General features: G+C 41.8%; 2 protein-coding genes across 3 annotated transcripts in view; both read left to right on the top strand.

Annotated features, from left to right (window-relative positions):
- The first annotated feature begins 2,116 nt into the window (after positions 1-2,116).
- rnf103 (ring finger protein 103) lies at positions 2,117-11,437 on the top strand. The gene is made up of 4 exons (XM_067456774.1): positions 2,117-2,721; positions 3,431-3,570; positions 6,625-6,740; positions 8,626-11,437. The coding sequence occupies exons 1-4, from the start codon at positions 2,496-2,498 to the stop codon at positions 10,085-10,087; spliced, it is 1,944 nt and encodes a 647-aa protein (XP_067312875.1). The 5' UTR covers positions 2,117-2,495; the 3' UTR covers positions 10,088-11,437.
- A 2,591-nt stretch (positions 11,438-14,028) lies between these two features.
- Positions 14,029-25,782, top strand: part of immt (inner membrane protein, mitochondrial (mitofilin)) — a 25,144-nt gene continuing 13,390 nt past the window's right edge. Inside the window, exons 1-6 of one of the 2 annotated variants that reach the window (XM_067456771.1) lie at positions 14,029-14,217; positions 15,279-15,343; positions 19,656-19,848; positions 22,566-22,710; positions 24,562-24,660; positions 25,207-25,320. In XM_067456771.1, coding sequence (XP_067312872.1) covers positions 14,176-14,217; positions 15,279-15,343; positions 19,656-19,848; positions 22,566-22,710; positions 24,562-24,660; positions 25,207-25,320 — 658 coding nt within the window. In that variant the 5' untranslated portion in view covers positions 14,029-14,175. The remainder of the gene's footprint in view (positions 14,218-15,278; positions 15,344-19,655; positions 19,849-22,565; positions 22,711-24,561; positions 24,661-25,206; positions 25,321-25,782) is intronic. The other variant, XM_067456772.1, reaches the window with a different exon arrangement.

Here is a 25,782-nt window from a genome sequence, read left to right as displayed (position 1 = left end):
TGAAACGGACCGATCACGGGATAAAAATATGGACTTTTATTTTGACATGTTGTATTTTGATGCTAAATAACCTCACAAAAACAGATATAAATTCGTATATAGCTGCAAACACATTTTAAAACAATTATGCATACAATTTAATTAACTAAACATTTCTGTTAAAATACAAATTCATTAACATAATTAAAAATTAACCCAATTTCATTAATTTAACATAATTCATTAATTTATTAACTTACATGCCTACATGCCATTTTCATAAATCGCTTTCGCACTGAAATTGTTAGTGATGTCAAAATGCGGACTTTTATTTTGACACTGTATATTTCGACGGTCAATTTACAAAAAAAAATTAAATAGGCGTACAATCGTATATAACGGCAAACATATTTTTAAACATTTATATTTATAATTTAATGACCTAAAAAATAATGGGAATGGAATTAAAATATTTTTTTCTGTTAAAATTCAAATTTATTAACTAAATAAAAATAAGATTAATAAAAAAATATAATATTAATTTATTAACTTACATGCAATAATTTACAGAAGGCCTACATGGCATTTTCATATCTCGTTTTCGCACTGGAATTGTTAGTGATGTCAACATGCGGACTTTTATTTTGACACTGTTTATTTTGACGCTCAAGAATTCCAGATAAAAATAGGCGTAAAATCGTATATAACTGCAAACATATTTTTAAACATTTAAATTTACAATTTAATTAACAAAACATTTATAGAAATGGAATGGAATTTAAAAAAAAAAAAATCCGGTTAAAATACAAATATATAAAATAAATAAAAATAAGCTAAATAAAAAATATAATATTACCGGTAATTTATTAACTTACATGTAATAATCTACAGAAGGCCTATGTGCCATTTTTATAACTCGTTTTTGCACTGGAATTGTGTATGACGTCAAAATGCGGACTTTTATTTTGACACAGTGTATTTCGACGCTCAAGAAAAATACGCATAACATCATATATAACTGCAAACATATTTTTAAACGTTTATGTTTACAATTTAATAAACTAAAAATAATAGAAATGGAATGGAATTAAAATATTTTTTCTGTTAAAATACAAATTCATAAACTAAATAAAAATAAGTCAAATTTAAAATATAATATTCATTTATTAACTCGTTTTTGCACTGGAATTGTGTTTGTGACGTCAAAAGACGGACTTTTATTTTGACACTGTTTCGAAGCTCAAGAACCTTACAAAAATAGGCATGAAATCGTATATAACCACACGCATATTTTTAAACGATTATATTTACAATTTAATGAATATAAATAGAAATGTAATAGAATTTAAATAAATAAAATACATTTTTCTGTTAAATTACAAATGCATTTACATATTTAAAATTATACAAAATAAATCATGTGCACTTGAGCAGAATAAAAGTGCAGATAAAGTGATGAATACAATCTACTGACAAGTGAAAAAGGCACTGAAATTTGTTGGAATAATAAGAGACCCATTGTTCTTTAAATATATGTAATTTTCCATTATTATTATTATTATTATTATTATTATTATTATTATTATTTATCCAGTTAAATCACACTTTAATCCATTTAATACTTGTTTATTTGCATTTATCAATGCCATTGTAGATGTATATTTTGATATTTGTTCTTGGTGTTCAATAAAAACGTGTCAAAAAACAAAAACTAACGATGAGAAGGAAAAAAAAACAGAACTCTTGATGACTTTTATTTTGTTTCACTTTATTATTAATACTCAAGAATATCCATAAATAAGACTTTATTACATGCTTTTCATGAACTAAATAAAAAACAAGCAAAATAAAAAAATATATTAATTTATTTAATTCTCGTTTATTTGCATTTATCAATGCCATTGTAGATGTATATTTTGATATTTTGTTCTTGGCGTTCAATAAAAAACGTGTCAAAAACAAACAATAATTCTTGAGGACTTTTATTTAGTTTTACTTTATTATTAATACTCGATAACATCCATACATAAGACTTTATTACATGTCTTTCATGAACTAAATAAAAAATAAGCAAAATAAAAAATATAATATTGCTTTATTTACAGCGGGCCTGCGCGCACTCGTTATTGCGCCGGAAGTGAGCGTGCGTGTGACGTCAGTTTGTTTTGCGCACCAGCTGACCGTTCAGGCAACCCTCTCTCTCTCACACGCACAGAAACGTTATCTTTCCCCGGTATCGCGAGGAAAATATCGGTGAGTTATCGTGCTGTGTGTGTAGTAAGACATGTCGGGACGGTAAGTGTGTGTGTGTGTGTGTGTGTGTGTGTGAATGAAGACGGCCGTTGGTCCAGTCGTAGCTCTCCCCGGCCTGCTCCTCCGCGAGCGGTTTGTTTTGACGCTCGGCCTCCTCATAATTACATAACGCGATGGAAACCATTCGTTCCTGCTTCGGACGGAGTCAGTCGGACGCGTTATAAAGACAGTAATACAGAACTGCCATCGTAAACTCGGAGAAGATGTGGTGGAAGCTGTTCTTTCTGCTGCTGTATTTCTTCATGCTCTTCATCCTGGCCCGGTTCTTCGAGGCCGTCGTCTGGTACGAGACGGGCATTTTCGCCACCCAGCTGGTGGACCCGGTCACTCTGAGCTTTAAGAAGCTGAAGACCATCCTGGAGTGCCGGGGACTGGGGTACTCGGGCCTGGCGGAGAAGCGGGACGTGAGGGAGCTGGTGGAGAACTCAGGTACTGGTCCGCCATTATCACTGGTGTTTGTGCTTAAAGGGTTAGTTCAGCCAATAATGAAATGTCTGTCATTAACTCCTCTCCCTAATGTCGCTCCACACCCGTAAGACCTCCGCTCATCTTCACACACAGTTTAAGATATTTTATATTTAGTCCGAGAGCGTATGCAAGTGTATGCGCACTATACTGTCCATGTCCAGAAAGGGGATAAAAACATCATCACAGTAATCCATATGAGACATCAGTGGGTTAATTAGAGTCTCTTGAAGCATCCAAAATACATTTGGGTCCAAAAATAACAAAAACTACGACTTTATTCAGCATTGGCTTCTCTTCCGCGTTTGTGTTCAATCCTCAAATAAAGATTCAAACGGTTATGAATCAGCGTATTGATTCATGATTCGGATCGCCACCTGTGGTTATTTTTGGACCCAAATGTATTTTGGATGCTTCAAGAGACTCTAATTAACCCACTGATGTCTCATATGGACTACTGTGATGATGTTTTTATTCCCTTTCTGGACATGGACAGTATAGTTTGCATACGCTCTCGGACTAAATATAAAATATCTTAAACTGTGTGTGAAGATGAGCGGAGGTCTTACGGGTGTGGAGCGACATTAGGGAGAGGAGTTAATGACAGACATTTCATTTCTGGGTGAACTAACCCTTTAATGTCGTGTTAATCGCTCCGTGTTTGCTGTTGCAGGCGAGCTGATGCAGGGCGAGCTTTACTCCGCGCTCAAGAACGAGGAGCAGACGGGATCCGACTCCAGCACTTCCTTCAGCGGGGAAATGCACTTCTATGAGCTTGTGGAGGACACTAAAGATGGCATCTGGCTAGTTCAGGTCAGTGTCTAAACCCTTCTCAGGGATAGCTCAACCGGTCATCCAGCGTTACTGTCAACATTGGTTGCATCCTCAGTTTTCACTGTTACTGCACCCGAATGCAAGCAGTCTGATGTATGAGCTCGCGTTCATCTCATCTGCTTCTGAACGAGGCAAACAATAAACACAACTTCAGTCTGAACACACAGATGACTGGAGCGTTTAGAGCTAATAGACAACAGTAAATGGGCTACTAAAAGCACCAGGAAACTGTCAAGTAGTGTTTTTTAGTTACAAAAACACTTTCACACTCGCATGCACACACACTTGAGTGCTCGCAAAAACGCTCGCACACACAGAAAAACACACTTGCACTCGCAAGCACAAACATGCACTTAGAAGCACATGTAAGTGCTCGCACACACACAGACACGCTCGCGTACACACACTTGTACTCGCAAACACGCTCACACACACACACGCGCTTGCACTCGCACCCACACACAGACAGGCTCGCAAACACGCTCACACACACACACACACACACACACACACACAGACATGCTCGCACACACACTTGCACTCGCAAACACGCTCACACACACACAGACATGCTCCCACACACACTTGTACTCGCAAACGCTCACAGGCGCACACACACTTGCACTCGCAAACACGCTCAAACACACACCCACACTTGCACTCGCACTCACACTTGCACTGGCAAACACGCTCACACACACAGACACACTCGCACACACACTTGCACTGGCAAACACGCTCACACACACAGACACACTTGCACTCGCAAACACGCTCACACACACACAGACATGCTCGCACACACACTTGCACTCGCACCCACACTTGCACTCGCAAACACGCTCACACACACACAGACATGCTCGGACCGAGACTACCTATTTTCGTCGGACCAGATTTCGTTTGTTTGGTCCGGCGCGCGGACCGAGGGAGGTTTCACACCTGTAATTTTGGTTCGTACCAAACTGAAAAGTCAGAAAATCCGGACCAAACAAGGCAGGTGTGAAAGCACCCTTAAATATTTCCTAATTTCACAAACTTTAGTGTCATGATTTATTTATTTATTTGGTTAAACATTTGGTTATTTAAAATGGCTTATTTCTGCCTTTGTAGCTCCTTCAGTAAATATAAGCACCTAATGTGCAAACTGGGGCCGGTGTGATGAGACGTCAGGCTCGGCTAGATTCGCCTGAACTCGTTCATCTTCGGATGCGGAGCTGCGCGCGGAGTTACAAAAAATGCGCTGCACACCGGCAGGCGAAATGGGGTCTTGCGGACCCAACGCGCGCGACCGCCCCCTGCACAGTGACGTCATCTTTGCCGCGCGCACCCTCGCGCTCAAGCGGACGCGTCGAGGATAAACAGGGCTTTAGATAGTAAAACCCCGTGAGTTTGAAGGACAGCACTGGACAGGATGCGGAATAGTGTGTTTATATGTAAAATTAAAAATGACCTTTTTATCAGATTCATCGATTATACTAATCTAATATAATAATCAGCCAACAAATTGATTATCATAATCGTAAGTTGCAGCCCTAGAGTAAATGCTCACATTTTGTGTAGTAGGGATGCGCGGTATACCGGTATATATTTCATTTCAAACGGTACAATATCATGATTTGTCACATATCGGTATAAGCTGCTTTTCTGAAGTTCACCACTAGATGGCAGTGCTCTACCCAAACTGACCCGAAACAACCGGCAAATGTGACAACAATATAGACGAGCAAGATAAAGCAGTTGAATCTCACTCAAGATGCCCACAACGGATTAATAAAGAGAGTAGAAGTGACATCTGTAATTACTTTGCTTATAAAACTGATGAAGAACCATCAGACCTAGCCAAGCATCTGTCACTATCCTGACTTTTGAAGAGATCGGCAGGTCAGCGGATCATTCAAACCATCTCAATTAGACATTTATTTGCTTTAACACTGATCAACACACACACACAGCCTAACATAAGATCGAATATCACAAAATCTCCAGCGTTCGTTTCAACCAATGACATTTAGATCTCATTATATTTGCATGCATCCTATTGCACTATTTACATTGGCGTTAGACACAACCGCCTGTGTGTGTGTGTGTGAATACTCACTGAAGACTGACATTTGTACATGATTCTGTGTGTTTGACTGTTTAAGGAAACTTGATGTGTAATGTGTGAGCTCTAAGGTGCAGGTGTGTGTGTGTGTCGTTATGAGCTCATGTCTCCTGTAACTGTTATTACTAAATGCTATAAAATCGCTTAAATGATTCCCGTTCTCCGTCCCGAGACGAGTGTGAAATGTTGACTCGGATTATGCAGATTGCTTTAGTGTAGTGAGATGTCTTTTCAAACCAGAAGCAATTTGCTAATTTTGAGAGATTTTTGCTGCAATTATTTCTCACAAGTTTTCAAATGACTGATTTGATGTGATAAGCTTTGCTGATTAATTTACTAATAAACATTTTTGGTGATTTCCCACTTTATAAACCCAAAACTTGCATATTTGCACTCATATACCCGTGCTAATATCAGCCCGTGTGGTATCGGCTTAATATCGGTACTGCGGTATTAGATTGTGTTACCATACCGAAGCCAGAGTTGTGGTATCGAGCCATCCCTAGTGTGTAGTACCACAATACCCATCATGCTCACAGACAACAGCTCTGCACTTAAAACATTACTAGTTACGGTTACATAACTCACATTACTCAACACCGCTCACCGTTTCTTCACTCGCACGTCTTCAGAACAGACTTTCTGCTCCGTGTAGAAATATTCAGGCAGTTTTTTCCACACAACAGTCGGTTTACCGTAAGCTGGTACAGAAACTGAAAGCACAGCTCATTTCACTGAAATCACATCTCTCTCCTGTTCTCATATTCAAACAAGATTTACAGTCAGTGTCTGCCGCAAAATGAGCCATTCGTCCAAATTTGGCATGAATGCTACTTTTGGAGAATTTTACATTTAATGCATATTGTGTGTGTGTGTGTGTGTGTGTGTGTGTATATATATTTAAAAGATCATTTTCCCATTCCTAGGTAATAGCCCAAGACCGAAACCCGCTGTTGAGCACTGCCAACTGGGGCAAAATGGTGCAGAAAGTCTCCCAGTTTGGCATTCGAACAGGCACTTTCAACTGCTCCAGTGACTCCCGGTAAGCATGACTGACGTTTTTAGCCGTATCCGTTTAGCAACTGAAAGCTGACTGTTTTTCACATTCCTGTAAACTGATCAACCCAGTATGGCGTGTGTGTGTGTGTTTAAAATGCACGTTTAAGCTGTTTTAACTGAAAGCATATCTTAAAATATGCCAAGGCACGCTAATGAAAGCTAATTGAACTATGGCCTAATCCTGGTTTAATCTAAGCCCTGTCTGTGGAACCGGGGCTAAATATCTGGCCATTTTAGTCAATGAAAGCGTAATGTTGCATAATGATAATAATGATTATTGTGCTCAAACTTATAATATAAACAGGGCTTGACATTATATTATAGTACCCTTAAAAAAACATCAAAAATAACTAGGGAGTCACTTAAACGCGAGTGATTCTGCATTCATTTAGTGTAAGAGCTGAATACCAGCGGCGTCATTCCTGAACGAATCGGTTGAGTCTGTGATTCAATGACTCGCTCATAAACGGCTGCTTCGTTCCTGAAGGAATCGGTTGAGTCAGTGATTCAATGACTCACTCATAAACGGCTGCTTCATTCCTGAACGAATCGGTTGAGTCGGTGATTCAATGACTCGCTCATAAACGGCTGCTTCATTCCTAAACGAATCGGTTGAGTCGGTGATTTAATGACTCACTCATAAATGGCTGCTTCATTCCTGAACGAATCGGTTGAGTCGGTGATTCAATGACTCACTCATAAACGGCTGCTTCACTCCAAAACGAATCGGTTGAGCCAGTGATTCAATGACTCGCTCATAAACGGCTGCTTCATTCCTGAACGAATCGGTTGAGTCGGTGATTTAATGACTCACTCATAAACGGCTGCTTCATTCCAAAACGAATCGGTTGAGCCAGTGATTCAATGACTCGCTCATAAACGGCTGCTTCATTCCTGAACGAATCGGTTGAGTCGGTGATTCAATGACTCACTCATAAACGGCTGCTTCATTCCTGAACGAATCGGTTGAGTCAGTGATTTAATGACTCACTCATAAACGGCTGCTTCATTCCTAAACGAATCGGTTGAGCCGATGATTTAATGACTCACTCATAAACAGCTGCTTCATTCCTAAACGAATCGGTTGAGCCGATGATTTAATGACTCACTCATAAACAGCTGCTTCATTCCTGAACGAATCGGTTGAGTCGGTGATTTAATGACTCACTCATAAACGGCTGCTTCATTCCTAAATGAATCGGTTGAGCCAGTGATTCAATGACTCGCTCATAAACGGCTGCTTCATTCCTGAAGGAATCGGTTGAGTCGGTGATTCAATGACTCACTCATAAATGGCTGCTTCATACCTGAACGAATCGGTTGAGTCGGTGATTTAATGACTCACTCATAAACGGCTGCTTCATTCCTGAACGAATCGGTTGAGTCGGTGATTCAATGACTCACTCATAAACGGCTGCTTCATTCCTGAAGGAATCGGTTGAGTCGGTGATTTAATGACTCACTCATAAACGGCTGCTTCATTCCTGAAGGAATCGGTTGAGTCTGTGATTTAATGACTCACTCATAAACGGCTGCTTCATTCCTAAACGAATCGGTTGGGTCAGTGATTCAATGACTCACTCATAAACGGCTGCATTCGATGCAAAACAGCTACATTAAATGACTCTCATAAACTCATAAACAGCTGCTTCATTACAGAACGAATCGGTTGACTCAAGTACTCATAAACAAACAGAACTCAAGTAAATGAGCTGTTACTGTCCATCTCTGGTATAAAGAGGTTAGAGATTAGCCAAACAGATTAGAATCGTTTCGATGTCCCAATATTTATGGACCTGACTGTATATGAATTCAGAAATGATGGTGTTATTGTCAGGAAATGAATGTTTTCTTCCGTCTTCCGTCAGGTACTGCCATAAGCGAGGCTGGGTGAAGTCTACGCTCATCATGTCGGTCCCGCAGACCTATGCCTCCAAAGGGAAGGTGATGCTGAAGGAGTACAGCGGCCGGCGGATCGAAACCGAGCACATCTTCAGATGGATGACGGCCCACGTGGCGTCCCGCATCAAAACCATCCGCCTCTCGCAGCAGCTGATGGAGGACTGGTACCAGATGGAGGAGAAGCAGCCGGTGAAGATGTTCCTGTTCGCCAGACTCCTCCAGCCGCCGGCCTTCTTCTCCGCGCTCAGCATCAAGTTCACCGGCCGCATCGACTTCATCTTCGTGGATGTGCGTGACTGGGACAACACCACCTGTTTGGAGGACATCGGGGTGCGGCAAACCCCGTCATACATCCTCAAAACACCAGAAGGCATTTACCGGTACGGCAACAGCACCGGAGAGTTCGCTTCCCTGCATGCGATGGACGCCTTCCTCCGCTCCGTGCAGCCGGAAGTCAACGACCTGTTTATTTTGAGCTTAGTCATGGTTAATCTAATGGCTTGGATGGACCTTTTTATCACGCAGGGAGCCACCATTAAGCGCTTCGTGGTTCTGATAAGCACGCTTGGCACTTATAACTCCTTACTTATCATATCCTGGCTGCCCATTCTTGGTTTTCTCCAGCTGCCATATTTGGATAGCTTTTACGAGTACAGCCTGAAGCTGTTACGCTACGCAGACACCACTACCATCGCCTCATGGGTTCGAGCCGATTGGACCTTTTACTCTTCCCATCCGGCTCTTTTCCTGAGCACATACTTAGCCCATGGCCTGCTCATCGACTACTTCGAGAAGAAGAGGAGATGCAGCAACGAGGACCAAAACGCCAACAACCTGGAGTGGCTGTCGAGTCTTTGGGATTGGTACACTAGCTATCTGGTGCATCCCATCGCCTCGTTCCAGAACTTTGAGTCGGACTGGGATGACGATCCCAACTTTCTTTTGGAAAGGCTGGCGTTCCCGGATCTCTGGCTTCATCCGCTGGTTCCGACAGACTACATTAAGAACCTTCCCACCTGGAAGTTCAGATTGGCGGAGCGCGACCGGCTACACACACACGCATCCGATCCGAACGCCGAATCCGGAGGAGAGCGGGGAAATCGAGAAGAGCGGGAAGAGTGGGAAAAGCGTGAAAATGGGGACGAGCCGGAAAATCGTGACGAGCGGGAAGCGTATCGGTGTGGTTCCGAAGAAGACGCGGATTGGTCTCGGTGGCCCTGTGGGATGCTCCACTGCACCGAGTGTGTGGTGTGTCTGGAGAACTTTGAGGAAGATGGCCTCGTTATGGGTTTACCCTGTGGCCATGTTTTCCACCAGCAATGCATTGTGGTCTGGCTGGCGGGGGGGCGGCACTGTTGCCCCGTATGCAGATGGCCGTCCTACAAGAAAAGACCCTCGAGACCCGCTGACCCGCTGGATCCCGAATAACCCTCGGCTGACCCCTTTACATCCATCCTGCACTTATTTAAGAAGAAGAAGAAGAAAAACAAACGACTTGATGTGTTTCGTCTTTAGATTCATAACGTTGGCTCCTGGGGAGGTTTCGTTGGTGGTTTTAATTTGCACAGTGTTTAATAAAAAAACGCAGACTTCCCAATATTTTTTTTTTAAAGGGGAAAAAAACTTGATTTGGGTCAAATGTGTGGAAGCTTGTTTTCCGCCACAGAATAAACCATTTTAAAAAGGTAATTATGATATTTTTTTATTTCGCACATCTTACCGTGCTTTTTTTTTTTTTCCAGAATTGTGCAAAATAAACACAATTGCTAGTAATAAAGGGCAATTCTGAGGAGAAAATACTGACTTTTGGAGTTTATATCTCACAATTGTGAATCAGAATTGACAGTTGTTTTTTATTTTTTTACATATCTGACGTTATAGCTCACAATTTTGTTTATAACTTGCCGTTTTGAAGGAAAAAACTACAAATTTTGAATTTATTTCTCACAATTGTGACTATGGCTCGCAATTTTGTTTATAACTCGCAATTTTGAGGGAAAAATGTCAAATTATTATTTGTTTCTCATAATTGTGACTTTATAGCTCGCAATTTTGTGTATAACTCGCAATTTTGAGAGAAAAAATCTAAATGTTGAATTTATTTCTCACAATTGTGACTTTATAGCTCGCAATTTTGTTTATAACTCGCAAATCTGAGGAAAAAAGTCTGAATTTTGAATTTTTTTCTCACATTTGTGACTAAACTCGCAATTTTGAGGAAAAAAAGGTGAATTATAAATTTATTTCTTACAATTGTGACTTTATAACTCGCAATTTTGTTTATAACTCGCAATTTTGAGGGAAACATTTCAAATTATTCATTTGTTTCTCATAATTGTGACTTTATAGCTCGCAATTTTGAGGGAAAAAATCAAAATGTTGAATTTATTTCTCACAATTGTGACTATAACTCGCAATTTTCTTTATAACTCGCAAATCTGAGGAAAAAAGGTGATTTATGAATTTATTACTTACAATTGTGACTTTATAACTCGCAATTTTGAGGGGAAAAAGTCAGAATTATGAATTTATTTCACACAATTGCGATTTTATAGCTCGCAATTTTGTTTATAACTTTCTCACAAGTCTGTTTAAAATTATTTATTTTTTTCCTTCACAATTCTGACACAATTTTGTTTATAACAGAATGTCATAATAATATGTCAGAATTGAGTTTATTTCTCACATTTATGACTGTATAACTCGCAATTTTGTGGGGGGAAAAATCTGAATGACGAGTTTATTTCTCACAATTCGGTTTAACTTTTTTTTTTTTTTTTTTTTTCTCACAATTCTGACACAATTTTGTTTATAATTCACTATTTTGATGAAAAAAAGGTCAGAATTACGAGTTTATTTCGCACAATTGTGACAATTGTGACTATAACTCGCAATTTGGTTTAAATCACGCTCACAAAAGTCTGAATTGTGAAATAAAAAGTTTGTTACCTTTTCTATTTTTGATTCTGTGGTGAAACAAGCTTCCACACACATGCCTCGTACTTAGATTAAAAAAAGATAAAAAGAAACCAGAGTTCTAGATTTTAAAAGCTGAATAAAAAGCAAATGCTAAACTATTGAATGGTAAAGTTTCTGTTGTAGCATTCCTCATCAATCCTAATGTTCCTGAAATCACATCTGTGTGTTCAGTGTGTCTCCAAATGTGAGTAATCTGTCATCGGGGAGACGTGAGTCTTTATATAAAGGATTAACACTCTGGGCATGTGCATATGATATTATTTTTGAAAAGAAGCGATCGCTTTACATAACTTGAATAAAAATGAAAATGGCTTCTGCATTGACATGCAATTCCTCATGGCTCCATCTGCAGTTTAAGTTATTGTCTTGTTGGAGCATGTCGGTTTTTATTATTTCTGAACGGCGTTTTGCCATTAACACTAATGCAGACTTTACCCCTTTGACTCGAGTCTAAAAGTGATTTGGGAACTTACCTGTAATGACGTTCAATTCAATAAAGTCCAGTTTTCTCACCCGTGTGACAGTGTGGATCTGCTCCGTTTTGTCCAGTGCCTGATTGATCTATATGGGACGTGTATTCAACTATAATAAAGCAAATATGAGTTATCACACATTAATGTGTTTACATGCAGGAAACTTAGCCTCTTACAATATTTCACCATGCAAATACTATATTTACAATTATTATTGATGTTTTTATGTTTTATTGAGGTGCTAGTAATTTTCATATTCTTATTTTTCATATTAAAGTACCACTGAGAATGAGACTACAGCATTTTGTATTGTGATAATTTATGGAAAGTGCTTAAAATAACACCACAATTTAAATAAATATGGGAACACTTTATTTTACAGTGTCCTACTTACATGTTCGTATCATAGTAATAACAGTTAATGATGCATAATTACATGCAACGAACCCTCAACCAAACCCTAATCCTACCATAATAACCCTATAGTAAGTAAATGTAGTTAATTAACATTTCTCAGTACTGAAATATATAAGTACACTTTTAAAATGAAACCGTAAAATAAAGTGTAATCATAAATATGAACGTTTTCCATGTCTATATGCAAAATATAATTTTTTACTTATGGTAAAATGCGATCTAAAGTGAAATTTGCCTAATTTCCACCACTGTAATAAAGAATAACATTGAAAAAATTAAATAAAATGACAGGTATTTTGGTAACGCTATTTTACAGTGTTATATAGTTACTGTAGTAATTATTATATTAATAATTTTCATATTTATATTTTTCCCCCATATTACAGCACTAGTTAGATGAGACTAGTATTTTGCATTGTGGTTATGAGAATTTAGGAAAATGTGCTTAATTGTGCTAAAAACAGGCACAATGTAAATAAATAAATAAACATTTTCCATGGCTATATGCAAAATATAATTTTTTACTTATGGTAAAATGCGATCTAAAGTGAAATTTGCCTAATTTCCACCACTGTAATAAAGAATAACATTGAAAAAATTAAATAAAATGACAGGTATTTTGGTAACGCTATTTTACAGTGTTATATAGTTACTGAAGTAATTATTATATTAATAATTTTCATATTTATATTTTTCCCCCATATTACAGCACTAGTTAGATGAGACTAGTATTTTGCATTGTGGTTATGAGAATTTAGGAAAATGTGCTTAATTGTGCTAAAAACAGGCACAATGTAAATAAATAAATAAACATTTTCCATGGCTATATGAACTTTTTTAAAGTGACAAATGCAACCTAAAGTGAGATGTGCCTTTAATTCCAATTCTAATCAAAAATAACATTGAAAAATGTAATCAAATTATTTTAGTAACGCGATTTTACTGTGTACGTTACACGTTACATGTCGTTACAGTAGTTATAGCTCTAAATTATGTATAATTACACGCAAATAACCCTCAACCGAATCCTAACCCTATAGTAAATACGTAGTTAATATTACTCAGTACTTAAATGTATAATTACACTGAATCACGGACAATTAAGTGTAACTTAAAATAAAGTGTTACCTCAGCAACGCAACGAAACGAAAGCTCCGTCCTTTCTATATTATATGCTCATATAAATCGTGTATTTAGCCAATGGAAGAATGATTATCATTCATAGACTGTAAAAAATAGGTATCATCGCATTAATCGCGAATGAAATCGTTTTGAATATCCTAACTTAAAAAGTTACCTCAGCAGTTGCTCTCAACGAAAGCTCCGTCCTTTCTATATTATGTACGCATAAAAACCACGTATTTAGCCAATGGAAGAATGAGTATTATTCATAGATTTAAAAAAAAAAAAATAGTAGCGAATGAAATCGTTTTGAATTTCTGAATATTTATTTTCTATGAACTCGTGACGCACGGTTGACGTTTGTGCGTGCCTACTGCGCATGCGCCGCTCTGTCACTACGCGCAGCAGTGCAGGAGCTAATCTACAGTGTGTGCTGGGGCGAAGTTGCTGTTGAGGTTTATCATATCTATAATGTTTTGCTGAAACTGGTCGCATATTTCTGATCTTAATCCGGGACTCAGAATCATGCTGCGGGTGTGTTGGAAAGGGGCGCGAGCTGCGACGCGGGTGAGTTTATTATCAGCACGAGCGGTCATTCAGTGACCCACAGCGAGGCCCGACGTCTCTCACACGCTACATTATGTATAATAGTAACCCCTTGTGTGTTTATTTAATTAACCGGTTAATATATTACACTAAACGTTTTAATGAGTTGATGATTTCACCAGTTGAGAGGTTAGTTATTAGCCGTTTAGGTGGCGCACCGGTATAGAACGCCGTTGTACGTCAACGACGTAACGTGAGGTCGAAAGAGGCGTTTACAATATGACGGGCAGATCCGGCGAACCAATGAAATCTCACAATTCAGTGAGTGACGCCTCCCTCCACCAATAGAAAACCTAGCATGTACACCGCGTAAATATGGGCGGGCTTTGTATGATTCATATTTTCTGTCACCCAGCTGTCTTTAAAAAATCGATAGTTTTACACGTATTGACCTTTATATGCATTCAGCAGTGTTTTACGCTCGTCATGTTCGCTTAGAGCATTTTAATCATAGTTATAATCTCTGTACAGTGCTGTTTATTGGTTTTGTCCAATAGAAGGACGTGACCTTGTCCGTGAAAAGTTCAGAAAGTTTCCCTCACAAACGCTGTCGTCATGTTCACCATGACGCTTTTATGTAAATGAGACTAATGAATAATCGATGCTATGGAAAGCAGCTGCTTTAATAAATAAATAAACTTTCAACCGTGGTACTCTAGACATTGAGGAAATAGAAACTAGTGTTTAGTGTCAGCTGTCCATTCATTCATTCATTCATTCATTCATTCATTCATTCATTCATTCATTCATTCATTCATTCATTGTTGTTTAATGTGTTTTACTGAGTGTCTAAAACACACAATGATGATTTCTTGTTTTTAGTGTCCATCTACCTTTTAAATTCACAATCATGCTTTAACCGAACAGCATTTAAATCTGAAACGAGTGGCTGTTTTTTATTAATTGGTGTAAAATGGTGGTTGTGCTTAGTGTAAAAGGACGCGGTTGCTTCTATATTGAATATTGTAGTTTATGATGTAGTGCATGTGAGATGATGTGTTTGTTTGTTTGTTTCTCTGCAGTGTGGTAAAGTGTCAGGCCATTCGTTTCAGCACTGCCGCAGATACACCACAGCTGGAGGCTCTGGGTACGACACCAAACCTTAAACACACAAGCTTACAGTCATATTACTGACTCGTTTATTTTTTAGGTTGTTTTGGGTTTTAACACATAGTGTATAAGACATCTTTGAAATGTATGTTAGATTGTGTTCACACTGGTGTGATTGCTCTGTTAGTGTATAAGTGTCATTTGTTAGTGTCATTTGAATAAGTGTAAACGCTGTCATCTGAACCCTGATGCCACCAGACAAGCTTCCAAACGAACCCGATGCCACCAGACAAGCTTCTAATCGAACCCTGATGCCACCAGACAAGCTTCCAAACAAACCCGATGCCACCAGACAAGCTTCCAAACGAACCCTGATGCCACCAAACAAGCTTCCAAACGAACCCCGATGCCACCAGACAAGCTTCCAAACGAACCCCGATGCCACCAGACAAGCTTCCAAACGAACCCCGATGCCACCAAACAAGCTTCCAAACGAACCCGATGCCACCAGACAAGCTTCCATACGAACCCGATGCCACCAGACAAGCTTCCAAACGAACCCTGGTGCCACCAGACAAGCTTCCATATGAACCCGATGCCACCAGACAAGCTTCCAAACGAACCCCGGTGCCACCAAACAAGCTTCCAAACGAACCCTGGTGCCACCAAACAAGCTTCCAAACGAACCCTGATGCCACCAGACAAGCTTCCAAACGAACCTGATGCCACCAAACAAGCTTCCAAACGAACCCTGATGCCACCGAACAAGCTTCCAAACGAACCTGATGCCACCAAACAAGCTTCCAAACGAACCCTGATGCCACCAAACAAGCTTCCAAACAAACCCCGATGCCACCAGACAAGCTTCCAAACGAACCCGATGCCACCAAACAAGCTTTCAAACGAACCTGATGCCACCAAACAAGCTTCCAAACGAACCCCGATGCCACCAGACAAGCTTCCAAACGAACCCCGGTGCCACCAAACAAGCTTCCAAACGAACCCCGATGCCACCAAACAAGCTTCCAAACGAACCCTGATGCCACAAAACAAGCTTCCAAACGAACCCTGATGCCACAAAACAAGCTTCCAAACGAACCCTGGTGCCACCAAACAAGCTTCCAAACGAACCCTGGTGCCACCAAACAAGCTTCCAAACGAACCCCGATGCCACCAGACAAGCTTCCAAACGAACCCGATGCCACCAAACAAGCTTTCAAACGAACCTGATGCCACCAAACAAGCTTCCAAACGAACCTGATGCCACCAAACAAGCTTCCAAACGAACCTGATGCCACCAAACAAGCTTCCAAACGAACCTGATGCCACCAAACAAGCTTCCAAACGAACCTGATGCCACCAAACAAGCTTCCAAACGAACCTGATGCCACCAAACAAGCTTCCAAACGAACCTGATGCCACCAAACAAGCTTCCAAACGAACCCGATGCCACCAAACAAGCTTCCAAACGAACCCTGATGCCACCAAACAAGCTTCCAAACGAACCTGATGCCACCAAACAAGCTTCCAAACGAACCTGATGCCACCAAACAAGCTTCCAAACGAACCTGATGCCACCAAACAAGCTTCCAAACGAACCCTGATGCCACCAAACAAGCTTCCAAACAAACCCTGGTGCCACCAAACAAGCTTCCAAACGAACCTGGTGCCTCCAAACAAGCTTCCAAACGAACCTGGTGCCTCCAAACAAGCTTCCAAACGAACCCTGATGCCACCAAACAAGCTTCCAAACGAACCTGGTGCCTCCAAACAAGCTTCCAAACGAACCCCGGTGCCACCAGACAAGCTTCCATATGAACCCGATGCCACCAGACAAGCTTCCAAACGAACCCCGGTGCCACCAAACAAGCTTCCAAACGAACCCTGGTGCCACCAAACAAGCTTCCAAACGAACCCTGATGCCACCAGACAAGCTTCCAAACGAACCTGATGCCACCAAACAAGCTTCCAAACGAACCCTGATGCCACCGAACAAGCTTCCAAACGAACCTGATGCCACCAAACAAGCTTCCAAACGAACCCTGATGCCACCAAACAAGCTTCCAAACAAACCCCGATGCCACCAGACAAGCTTCCAAACAAACCCCGATGCCACCAGACAAGCTTCCAAACGAACCCGATGCCACCAAACAAGCTTTCAAACGAACCCCGATGCCACCAAACAAGCTTCCAAACGAACCCCGATGCCACCAGACAAGCATCCAAACGAACCCCGGTGCCACCAAACAAGCTTCCAAACGAACCCCGATGCCACCAAACAAGCTTCCAAACGAACCCTGATGCCACAAAACAAGCTTCCAAACGAACCCTGATGCCACAAAACAAGCTTCCAAACGAACCCTGGTGCCACCAAACAAGCTTCCAAACGAACCCCGATGCCACCAGACAAGCTTCCAAACGAACCCCGATGCCCCCAAACAAGCTTCCAAACGAACCCTGATGCCACAAAACAAGCTTCCAAACGAACCCTGATGCCACAAAACAAGCTTCCAAACGAACCCTGATGCCACAAAACAAGCTTCCAAACGAACCCTGGTGCCACCAAACAAGCTTCCAAACGAACCCTGGTGGCACCAAACAAGCTTCCAAAAGAACCTGGTGCCACCAAACAAGCTTCCAAACGAACCCTGGTGCCACCAGACAAGCTTCCAAACGAACCCTGATGCCACCAGACAAGCTTCCAAACGAACCTGATGCCACCAAACAAGCTTCCAAGCGAACCCTTATGCCACCAAACAAGCTTCCAAACGAACCCTGATGCCACCGAACAAGCTTCCAAACGAACCTGATGCCACCAAACAAGCTTCCAAACGAACCCTGATGCCACCAAACAAGCTTCCAAACGAACCCCGATGCCACCAGACAAGCTTCCAAACGAACCCGATGCCACCAAACAAGCTTCCAAACGAACCCTGATGCCACAAAACAAGCTTCCAAACGAACCCTGGTGCCACCAAACAAGCTTCCAAACGAACCCCGGTGCCACCAAACAAGCTTCCAAACGAACCCCGATGCCCCCAAACAAGCTTCCAAACGAACCCTGATGCCACAAAACAAGCTTCCAAACGAACCCTGATGCCACAAAACAAGCTTCCAAACGAACCCTGATGCCACAAAACAAGCTTCCAAACGAACCCTGGTGCCACCAAACAAGCTTCCAAACGAACCCTGGTGGCACCAAACAAGCTTCCAAAAGAACCTGGTGCCACCAAACAAGCTTCCAAACGAACCCTGGTGCCACCAGACAAGCTTCCAAACGAACCCTGATGCCACCAGACAAGCTTCCAAACGAACCTGATGCCACCAAACAAGCTTCCAAGCGAACCCTTATGCCACCAAACAAGCTTCCAAACGAACCCTGATGCCACCGAACAAGCTTCCAAACGAACCTGATGCCACCAAACAAGCTTCCAAACGAACCCTGATGCCACCAAACAAGCTTCCAAACGAACCCCGATGCCACCAGACAAGCTTCCAAACGAACCCGATGCCACCAAACAAGCTTTCAAACGAACCTGATGCCACCAAACAAGCTTCCAAACGAACCTGATGCCACCAAACAAGCTTCCAAACGAACCTGATGCCACCAAACAAGCTTCCAAACGAACCCTGATGCCACCAAACAAGCTTCCAAACGAACCTGATGCCACCAAACAAGCTTCCAAACGAACCTGATGCCACCAAACAAGCTTCCAAACGAACCCGATGCCACCAAACAAGCTTCCAAACGAACCCTGATGCCACCAAACAAGCTTCCAAACGAACCTGATGCCACCAAACAAGCTTCCAAACGAACCTGATGCCACCAAACAAGCTTCCAAACGAACCCTGATGCCACCAAACAAGCTTCCAAACAAACCCTGGTGCCACCAAACAAGCTTCCAAACGAACCTGGTGCCTCCAAACAAGCTTCCAAACGAACCTGGTGCCTCCAAACAAGCTTCCAAACGAACCTGGTGCCTCCAAACAAGTGGACCAAGACCTTGAAAAGATGGGATAAAATAAGAACTCAACACAAACCAACGACATGAACCAACCAAAAGGATATGATGTCACAAGATGCAACCATAAACATGACAATGCAATCAAGCAAACGATCGCCGTCACACAGCATTGTTTTGGATGTTCTGAAAGTATAAAATATACACGTTATAAAAGCCGTCCAGTCAGATTGTGACCTCATATTATGCCTTTTATTCTCTATCTTTAGGTGTGGTGTTAAAAACGACTAATCAGAACTAAATGTATAATTTATTGTTTTGTCCCAGAGCTAAAGAACTGATCTATAAGTGTGATATGAATCTAAAGTCAGGCTTTTTGTGCCACAGATCTTCTGCTGGGAAAATAGTGGCAGCTAGTCTTGTGTCGGTCGGTGGCGGTGTTGGAGGAACGATCCTTTATGCCAAATGGGACCCGAAGTTCAGAGCAAACGTAGAGAAGAGCGTTCCTTATTCTGATCAGGTGTTTGAGATGGTGCTTGGGCCGCCTCCTCCTCCACTCGTGCCCTTACACAAGAAGCCGGTGAGAGTTGCTAACACTTTCACTTTCACTCTGCCTGTGTTCAGTGCTTAGACCAGAGACAGTCACGGAGCACGTTTACATGCACAGCAGTGAGCTCATAACTCACAAATATCATCTTACACTGCAAAACATGCTCTTCTAACTCAGTATTTTTCCCTTGTTTTTAGTCCAAACATATCAAAATTCTTACAATAAGAAACATTTACTAGACAAGTAAAAGTAATTGTCTTGTTTTGGGAAAAATAACTCAAAATGAAGAGAGTTTTTGCTTAAAATAAGATAAATAATCTGCCAATGGGGTGAGAAAAATAATCTTGTTTTCTGTTTGAATTAAGATTATTTTTCTCACCCCATTGGCAGATTATTTATCTTATTTTAAGCAAAAACTCTCTTCATTTTGAGTTATTTCTTCCCAAAACAAGACAATTACTTTTACTTGTCTAGTAAATACTTCTTGTTTTAGGAATGTTTAGATGTTTGGACTGAAAAAAAGACAAAAATACTGAGTAAGAAAAGCATTTTTTGCAGTGCATAGAAATAACCAGTTTTCCCCGTTTACATGCACACCAGTAAACTGACAACGCCAGTGAACCGTGTTTACATGACTTTATTAATAAACCGGTTATTTCCTTATGGTGACGTCTATAATAATAATGTCCGTATCGGACTCGGAGTATCCCTAATGTTAGTCAGTTGTGATGTTAATAAAGCGAGTCAGCGGGAGATTTACGGCTCATATTATCCCTCATGCAGCGTTTGACTGAACCTCTTCTACTTCTGCTGACTGAGATGAGAACACATCTTTATAATGTTCTTTAAGAGTCTGTGTTTGTGATATATGTCCTCATATCATGCAAAACGCTCACTCTGTCTGGATGTGTTTAAATCTGCTGTAAGTTTGTGTTTTTGTCACCTCAGGGTATCCGCGGGGTCTTGAAAAGTCTTAAAAGGTGATAAATCAATTTTGGGAAAATTAAGACCCTTATAAAGTATTAAATTTTGAAAGTATTTTGTTCAAGCTTTGTCAAAAGAGTTTGACTCCAAAAAGTATTTATGAATATATTTATTTTCATCCCCATAAGTATTAAAAAACAACGGGGCGCTCAGTCTGAGATCGGCTCGGAGCGCCGCGCCAGGGATGGACATTAGCGCCGCCACCAGCCAAATGCGGCTGATTTAGAGTTGTGGCGGGTAAACTCGCTTCACCTACCGAGCTGTTTCACCTCTTTGTAAACTTTGTTCAATGCATGCGAGTGCTGCCGTATGTGCGCAGATGACCAGTCGTTTTCTCCGTCATCACTCGCGTGAAGACGCGCTGTGAGACTCGCGCGCGCTGAGAGAAGATCTGGCGCTGTGCATCAATCCGAGAGCGCGCGCGAGTCTCACAGCGCGCAAATATTGAGTTCTCTTTCAAGTCTTGCGCTTAAACGGACAAACTCACACAAGAAGTATGTCAACATGTCCATCTTGATGAGTATCCTAGCAGACATAGTCTGAATATGGCTTAAGTGAACTGTATAGTATGCACAGTCGAGAAAGACGAGCATATCCCTGCATCAGGTCTTAAAGGCGCAGTAGCCTTTACTGCTGCTGAGTGATGTCCTTATATTTAGTTTGACATTAAACAATGCTCTTGATTGAATAGCTTTTGTATGTTTAATAAGGATTAATCTTCGATTTAAACAGTTAAAAATGCAGTTATTTTACATTTGATTACTTTATTCAATTTCTGTACCTTTCTGCAGGCCAGTAGGCATGAACATTATTATTTAATGTACACATGAGGGAGGTCGAGTTAAACATTTTAGTTTGAATTTTATTTTTTGGTTTCTTCTTTTTTGGTTTCGGCCAAGAATTGTGATTTCGGTGCTTCCCATTCTGATAATGTTCTGCTCGGTATGTTGTCAACACGCTTCAAAGATGCCAGAATGAATAGTTTCATTCTTGGGACTAAAAACCATAAAACTGGAAGCTATAAAAGACCACAAATCATCGTGAAAATGTCAGTATTTCATTGAGACTTGAGATTAAATAAAGTATTGTAGAGCTATTAGTATTAATTTTCACATGCAGCTACACATTGTCAGTTAAAAACAAAAAAGTGGCTGGTAAAAACATGGAGTGGTAGACTTTGAAAAAAGTTTGTTTCCATCCATGGCGAGCGCTGTCTACGGGTGACGTCGTGTATTTTGCAAAATGCGCAGTTAGGGGATGTGTCGTCCTCCATGCGTCGCGAAACAGATATGCAATATAAACGATACAAAACTGGCCTACGATAGAGATTTTAAGTCTACATTCGACTACAACTGTTTATTAAAGGTTTGTTGCCGATTAGAACTTGAAGTGCGATGAGGTCTTAAAATATTTTGAGAAGGTCTTTAAAAAGTCTTAAAAAGGTATTGAAATTAACTTCAGGATTCCTGCATATACCCTGCACCTATCAGACATGCGGTCTTCTATAAGCCGTCAGAAAGCAGGTTAATGCTTTTACATGCAGCGCGAAATCAGAGGCAAAACCTCCCCGTGCCGACCGGTTTATGCTTACGCCGTTTATGGCCTTACTCCTATTAAAGAAAATGGGTTACTGCGGTTACAGGACCATGATCATTGTTGGATTATTAGGCATAATCGGCATTAAACAAGCATGTAAACGCACACACTGATGACTGTCTGAAGGATGTGGGCCATCAGTGATGAACAAATGCTTCTTTTAATAGGGAAAGATCGAACCCCTGCAAATCTCCTCCGTGTCAGAAGCATCGAAGGAGTCCAAGCAGCCCAAAGCTAAAGCCAAGAAGCCTGATCCAGAACCTGTGGAAGCTCCAGCTGTGGTAGAGGAAGCACAGACACAAACGCTCCAGGGTGAGCCACACTTCCTCACACACTTCCTCACAATCACACTCTCAGATGCAGCCTATTGGGGTGCACACTGTGTGATTTTGGCCACGATTTGGCCGTCTGAGACAAATTTAGCAAATCTGAAAAGATTCCTCTGATCCTAGGCTAAAATCTGACGTCTTTGGTCGTTAGTTTGTTCACCGGCGGCCGATTAATGAGCGCTGCGATCAAATTTTTCCTCAGAGGAAATTCTGGCAGTGTCAGAACATTTGGCACACAATCCTGCAGTCTGACTTCTCCTACGACGACCGTCAAATATCTCCGTTTTTCAAGACAAACTATGACCAAAACGAGAGCTAGAGATTTGTTTGTAGTGTCCGTCCGGCGTGTAATGCAGCTCACTGTCACCGAACGCGTCATTCATTGATGATATAAAGCTCCGGACGAGTTTTCTTGCGCGCATCCATTTTTAGCGGTATTACTCCTGCATGTTCTGCGTCTCTGTGTGAATGACGGGCACAGATACACACACACACACACACACAGATACACACACACACACAGATACACACACACACACACACACACACAGATATATGCCCCCCCCCCACACACACACACAGGTATATGCCCACACACACACACACAGGTATATGCACACACACACACACACACACAGGTATATGCCCACACACACACACACACACAGGTATATGCCCACACACACACACACAGGTATATGCCCACACACACACACACACACACACACACACACACACACAGGTATATGCCCACACACACACACTCACACACACACAGGTATATGCCCACACACACACACACACACACACACACACACAGGTATATGCCCCCACACACACACACACACACACACACACACACAGGTATATGCCCACACACACACACACACACACACACACACACACACACACACACACACAGGTATATGCCCACACACACACACACACACACACACACACACACACAGGTATATGCCCACACACACACACACACACACACACACAGGTATATGCCCACACACACACACACACACACACACAGGTATATGCCCACACACACACACACACACACACACAGGTATATGCCCACACACACACACACACACACACACACACACACACACACAGGTATATGCCCACACACACACACACACACACACACACAGGTATATGCCCACACACACACACACACACACACACACACACACACAGGTATATGCCCACACACACACACACAGGTATATGCCCACACACACAGGTATATGCCCTCAGGCACACACACACACACACACACAGGTATATGCCCACAGGCACACACAGGTGAACAGGTATATGCCCACACACACACAGGTAAATGCCCACACACATACATACACACACACACACACACAGGTATATGCCCACACACACACACACACACAGGTAAATGCCCACACACACACACACACACACACACACACACACACACAGGTATATGCCCGCACACACACACACAAGTACACAGGTAAATGCCCACACACACACAGGTATATGCCCACACACACACACACACACACAGGTATATGCCCCCACACACACACACACACACAGGTATATGCCCCCCAACACACACACACACACACACACACACACACACACACACAGGTATATGCCCCCCCCCCCCCCCACACACACACACACACACACACACACACACACACACAGGTATATGCCCCCCAACACACACACAGACACACACACACACAGCTGAATGCCTAATGATACGTGAACCTGAGCAAGTGCTAAAGGATGTGCTGTGATGTGTGTTCCTCATGGAGTCCTACTGTTGTTGCAGAAGCCTCAGCAGAGGCAGCTCACATTATCTCAGCTATCAGCGACGTGCCGTCTGTGCCCGCGCCGGGTACGAGTGACGAAAGCCCACGCACCACGCCAGGTCAGAACCGGGCCATTCACACCGGCTCATCTGCTTCTGACCACTCATCATCCGCACGGGCTGCTCTGCACCGCATCAGTGTTTGGGCAGATGGTGTCTCGTCCTCTCCGCATGCTCTGACATCTCACCTCTTTCCTCTCCGCTCGTCCTCAGTTTGTCATGTGACTCGTGCTAACCTCTTCTGTTGAGCTCATTCAGTTCTTCACTAACACCATGTGCTGCCCACTGTTCTTTCCCAATAACTAACAAAAGGCTGACCTCTTTTTTTTGTGCCAAATATGCTATAATATTAGTTTGATGAGAACTGATCGTCACGCTATAAATCCGATTGGCCTTGTGTGTGTGTGTGTGTGTGTGTGTGTGTGTGTGTGTGTGTGTGTTTGCATGCAGCCAGTGAAGACCACACTAGAAAGATGTCATTCATTATTTCACATCACCCATTTTATTTGTCTCTCACAGCTTGAGTAAAGTATGATGTTATCTGTCCTGGCGCTCTAATGACTTGTTGTGTGTGTTTTGCATGTGTGTGTGCGTGTGTGTGTGTAGCTGAAGAGTGTAAAGAGTGCGCTCATCACGAGCCGGCACTGACGGAGAGGCCAGCGGAGGAAGTGACGGCTCGACTGGCGCAGCAGGATAAAGCGGAACAGGATGCGCTGACAGGTGAGTCTGACACACACACACACACACACACACACGTTTGTTTTTGTGACATATGGGGACATTCCATAGGCGTAATGGTTTTTATACTGTACAAACCGTATTTTCTATCCCCTTACACTGCCCCTAAACCTACCCATCACACACACACACACACACACATACACACACACACACACACACACACACACACACACACAGCCCCTAAACCTACCCATCACAGGAAACATTCTGCATTTTTACTTTCTCATAAAAACTCCTCCTGTGTGATTTATAAGCCTTTTGTAAAGTGGGGCCATGGGTAATGTCCTCATATTTCACCCTCTCCTGTAATACCTGTGTCATACCCATGGCATTACACACATTTGAGTCCTCATGTGTCACAAAAACATGCACACACACACACACACACACACACACACACACACACACACACCTGTTTGGAGATGATTAGATGTGTTCATG

The sequence above is a fragment of the Pseudorasbora parva genome, chromosome 11 (genome assembly GCF_024679245.1).
Source record: "Pseudorasbora parva isolate DD20220531a chromosome 11, ASM2467924v1, whole genome shotgun sequence".
In the NCBI taxonomy this organism is placed as follows: domain Eukaryota; kingdom Metazoa; phylum Chordata; class Actinopteri; order Cypriniformes; family Gobionidae; genus Pseudorasbora; species Pseudorasbora parva.
The sequence above is the reverse complement of the archived record's forward strand: the minus strand, read 5'-3'. Positions and strand labels throughout refer to the sequence as shown.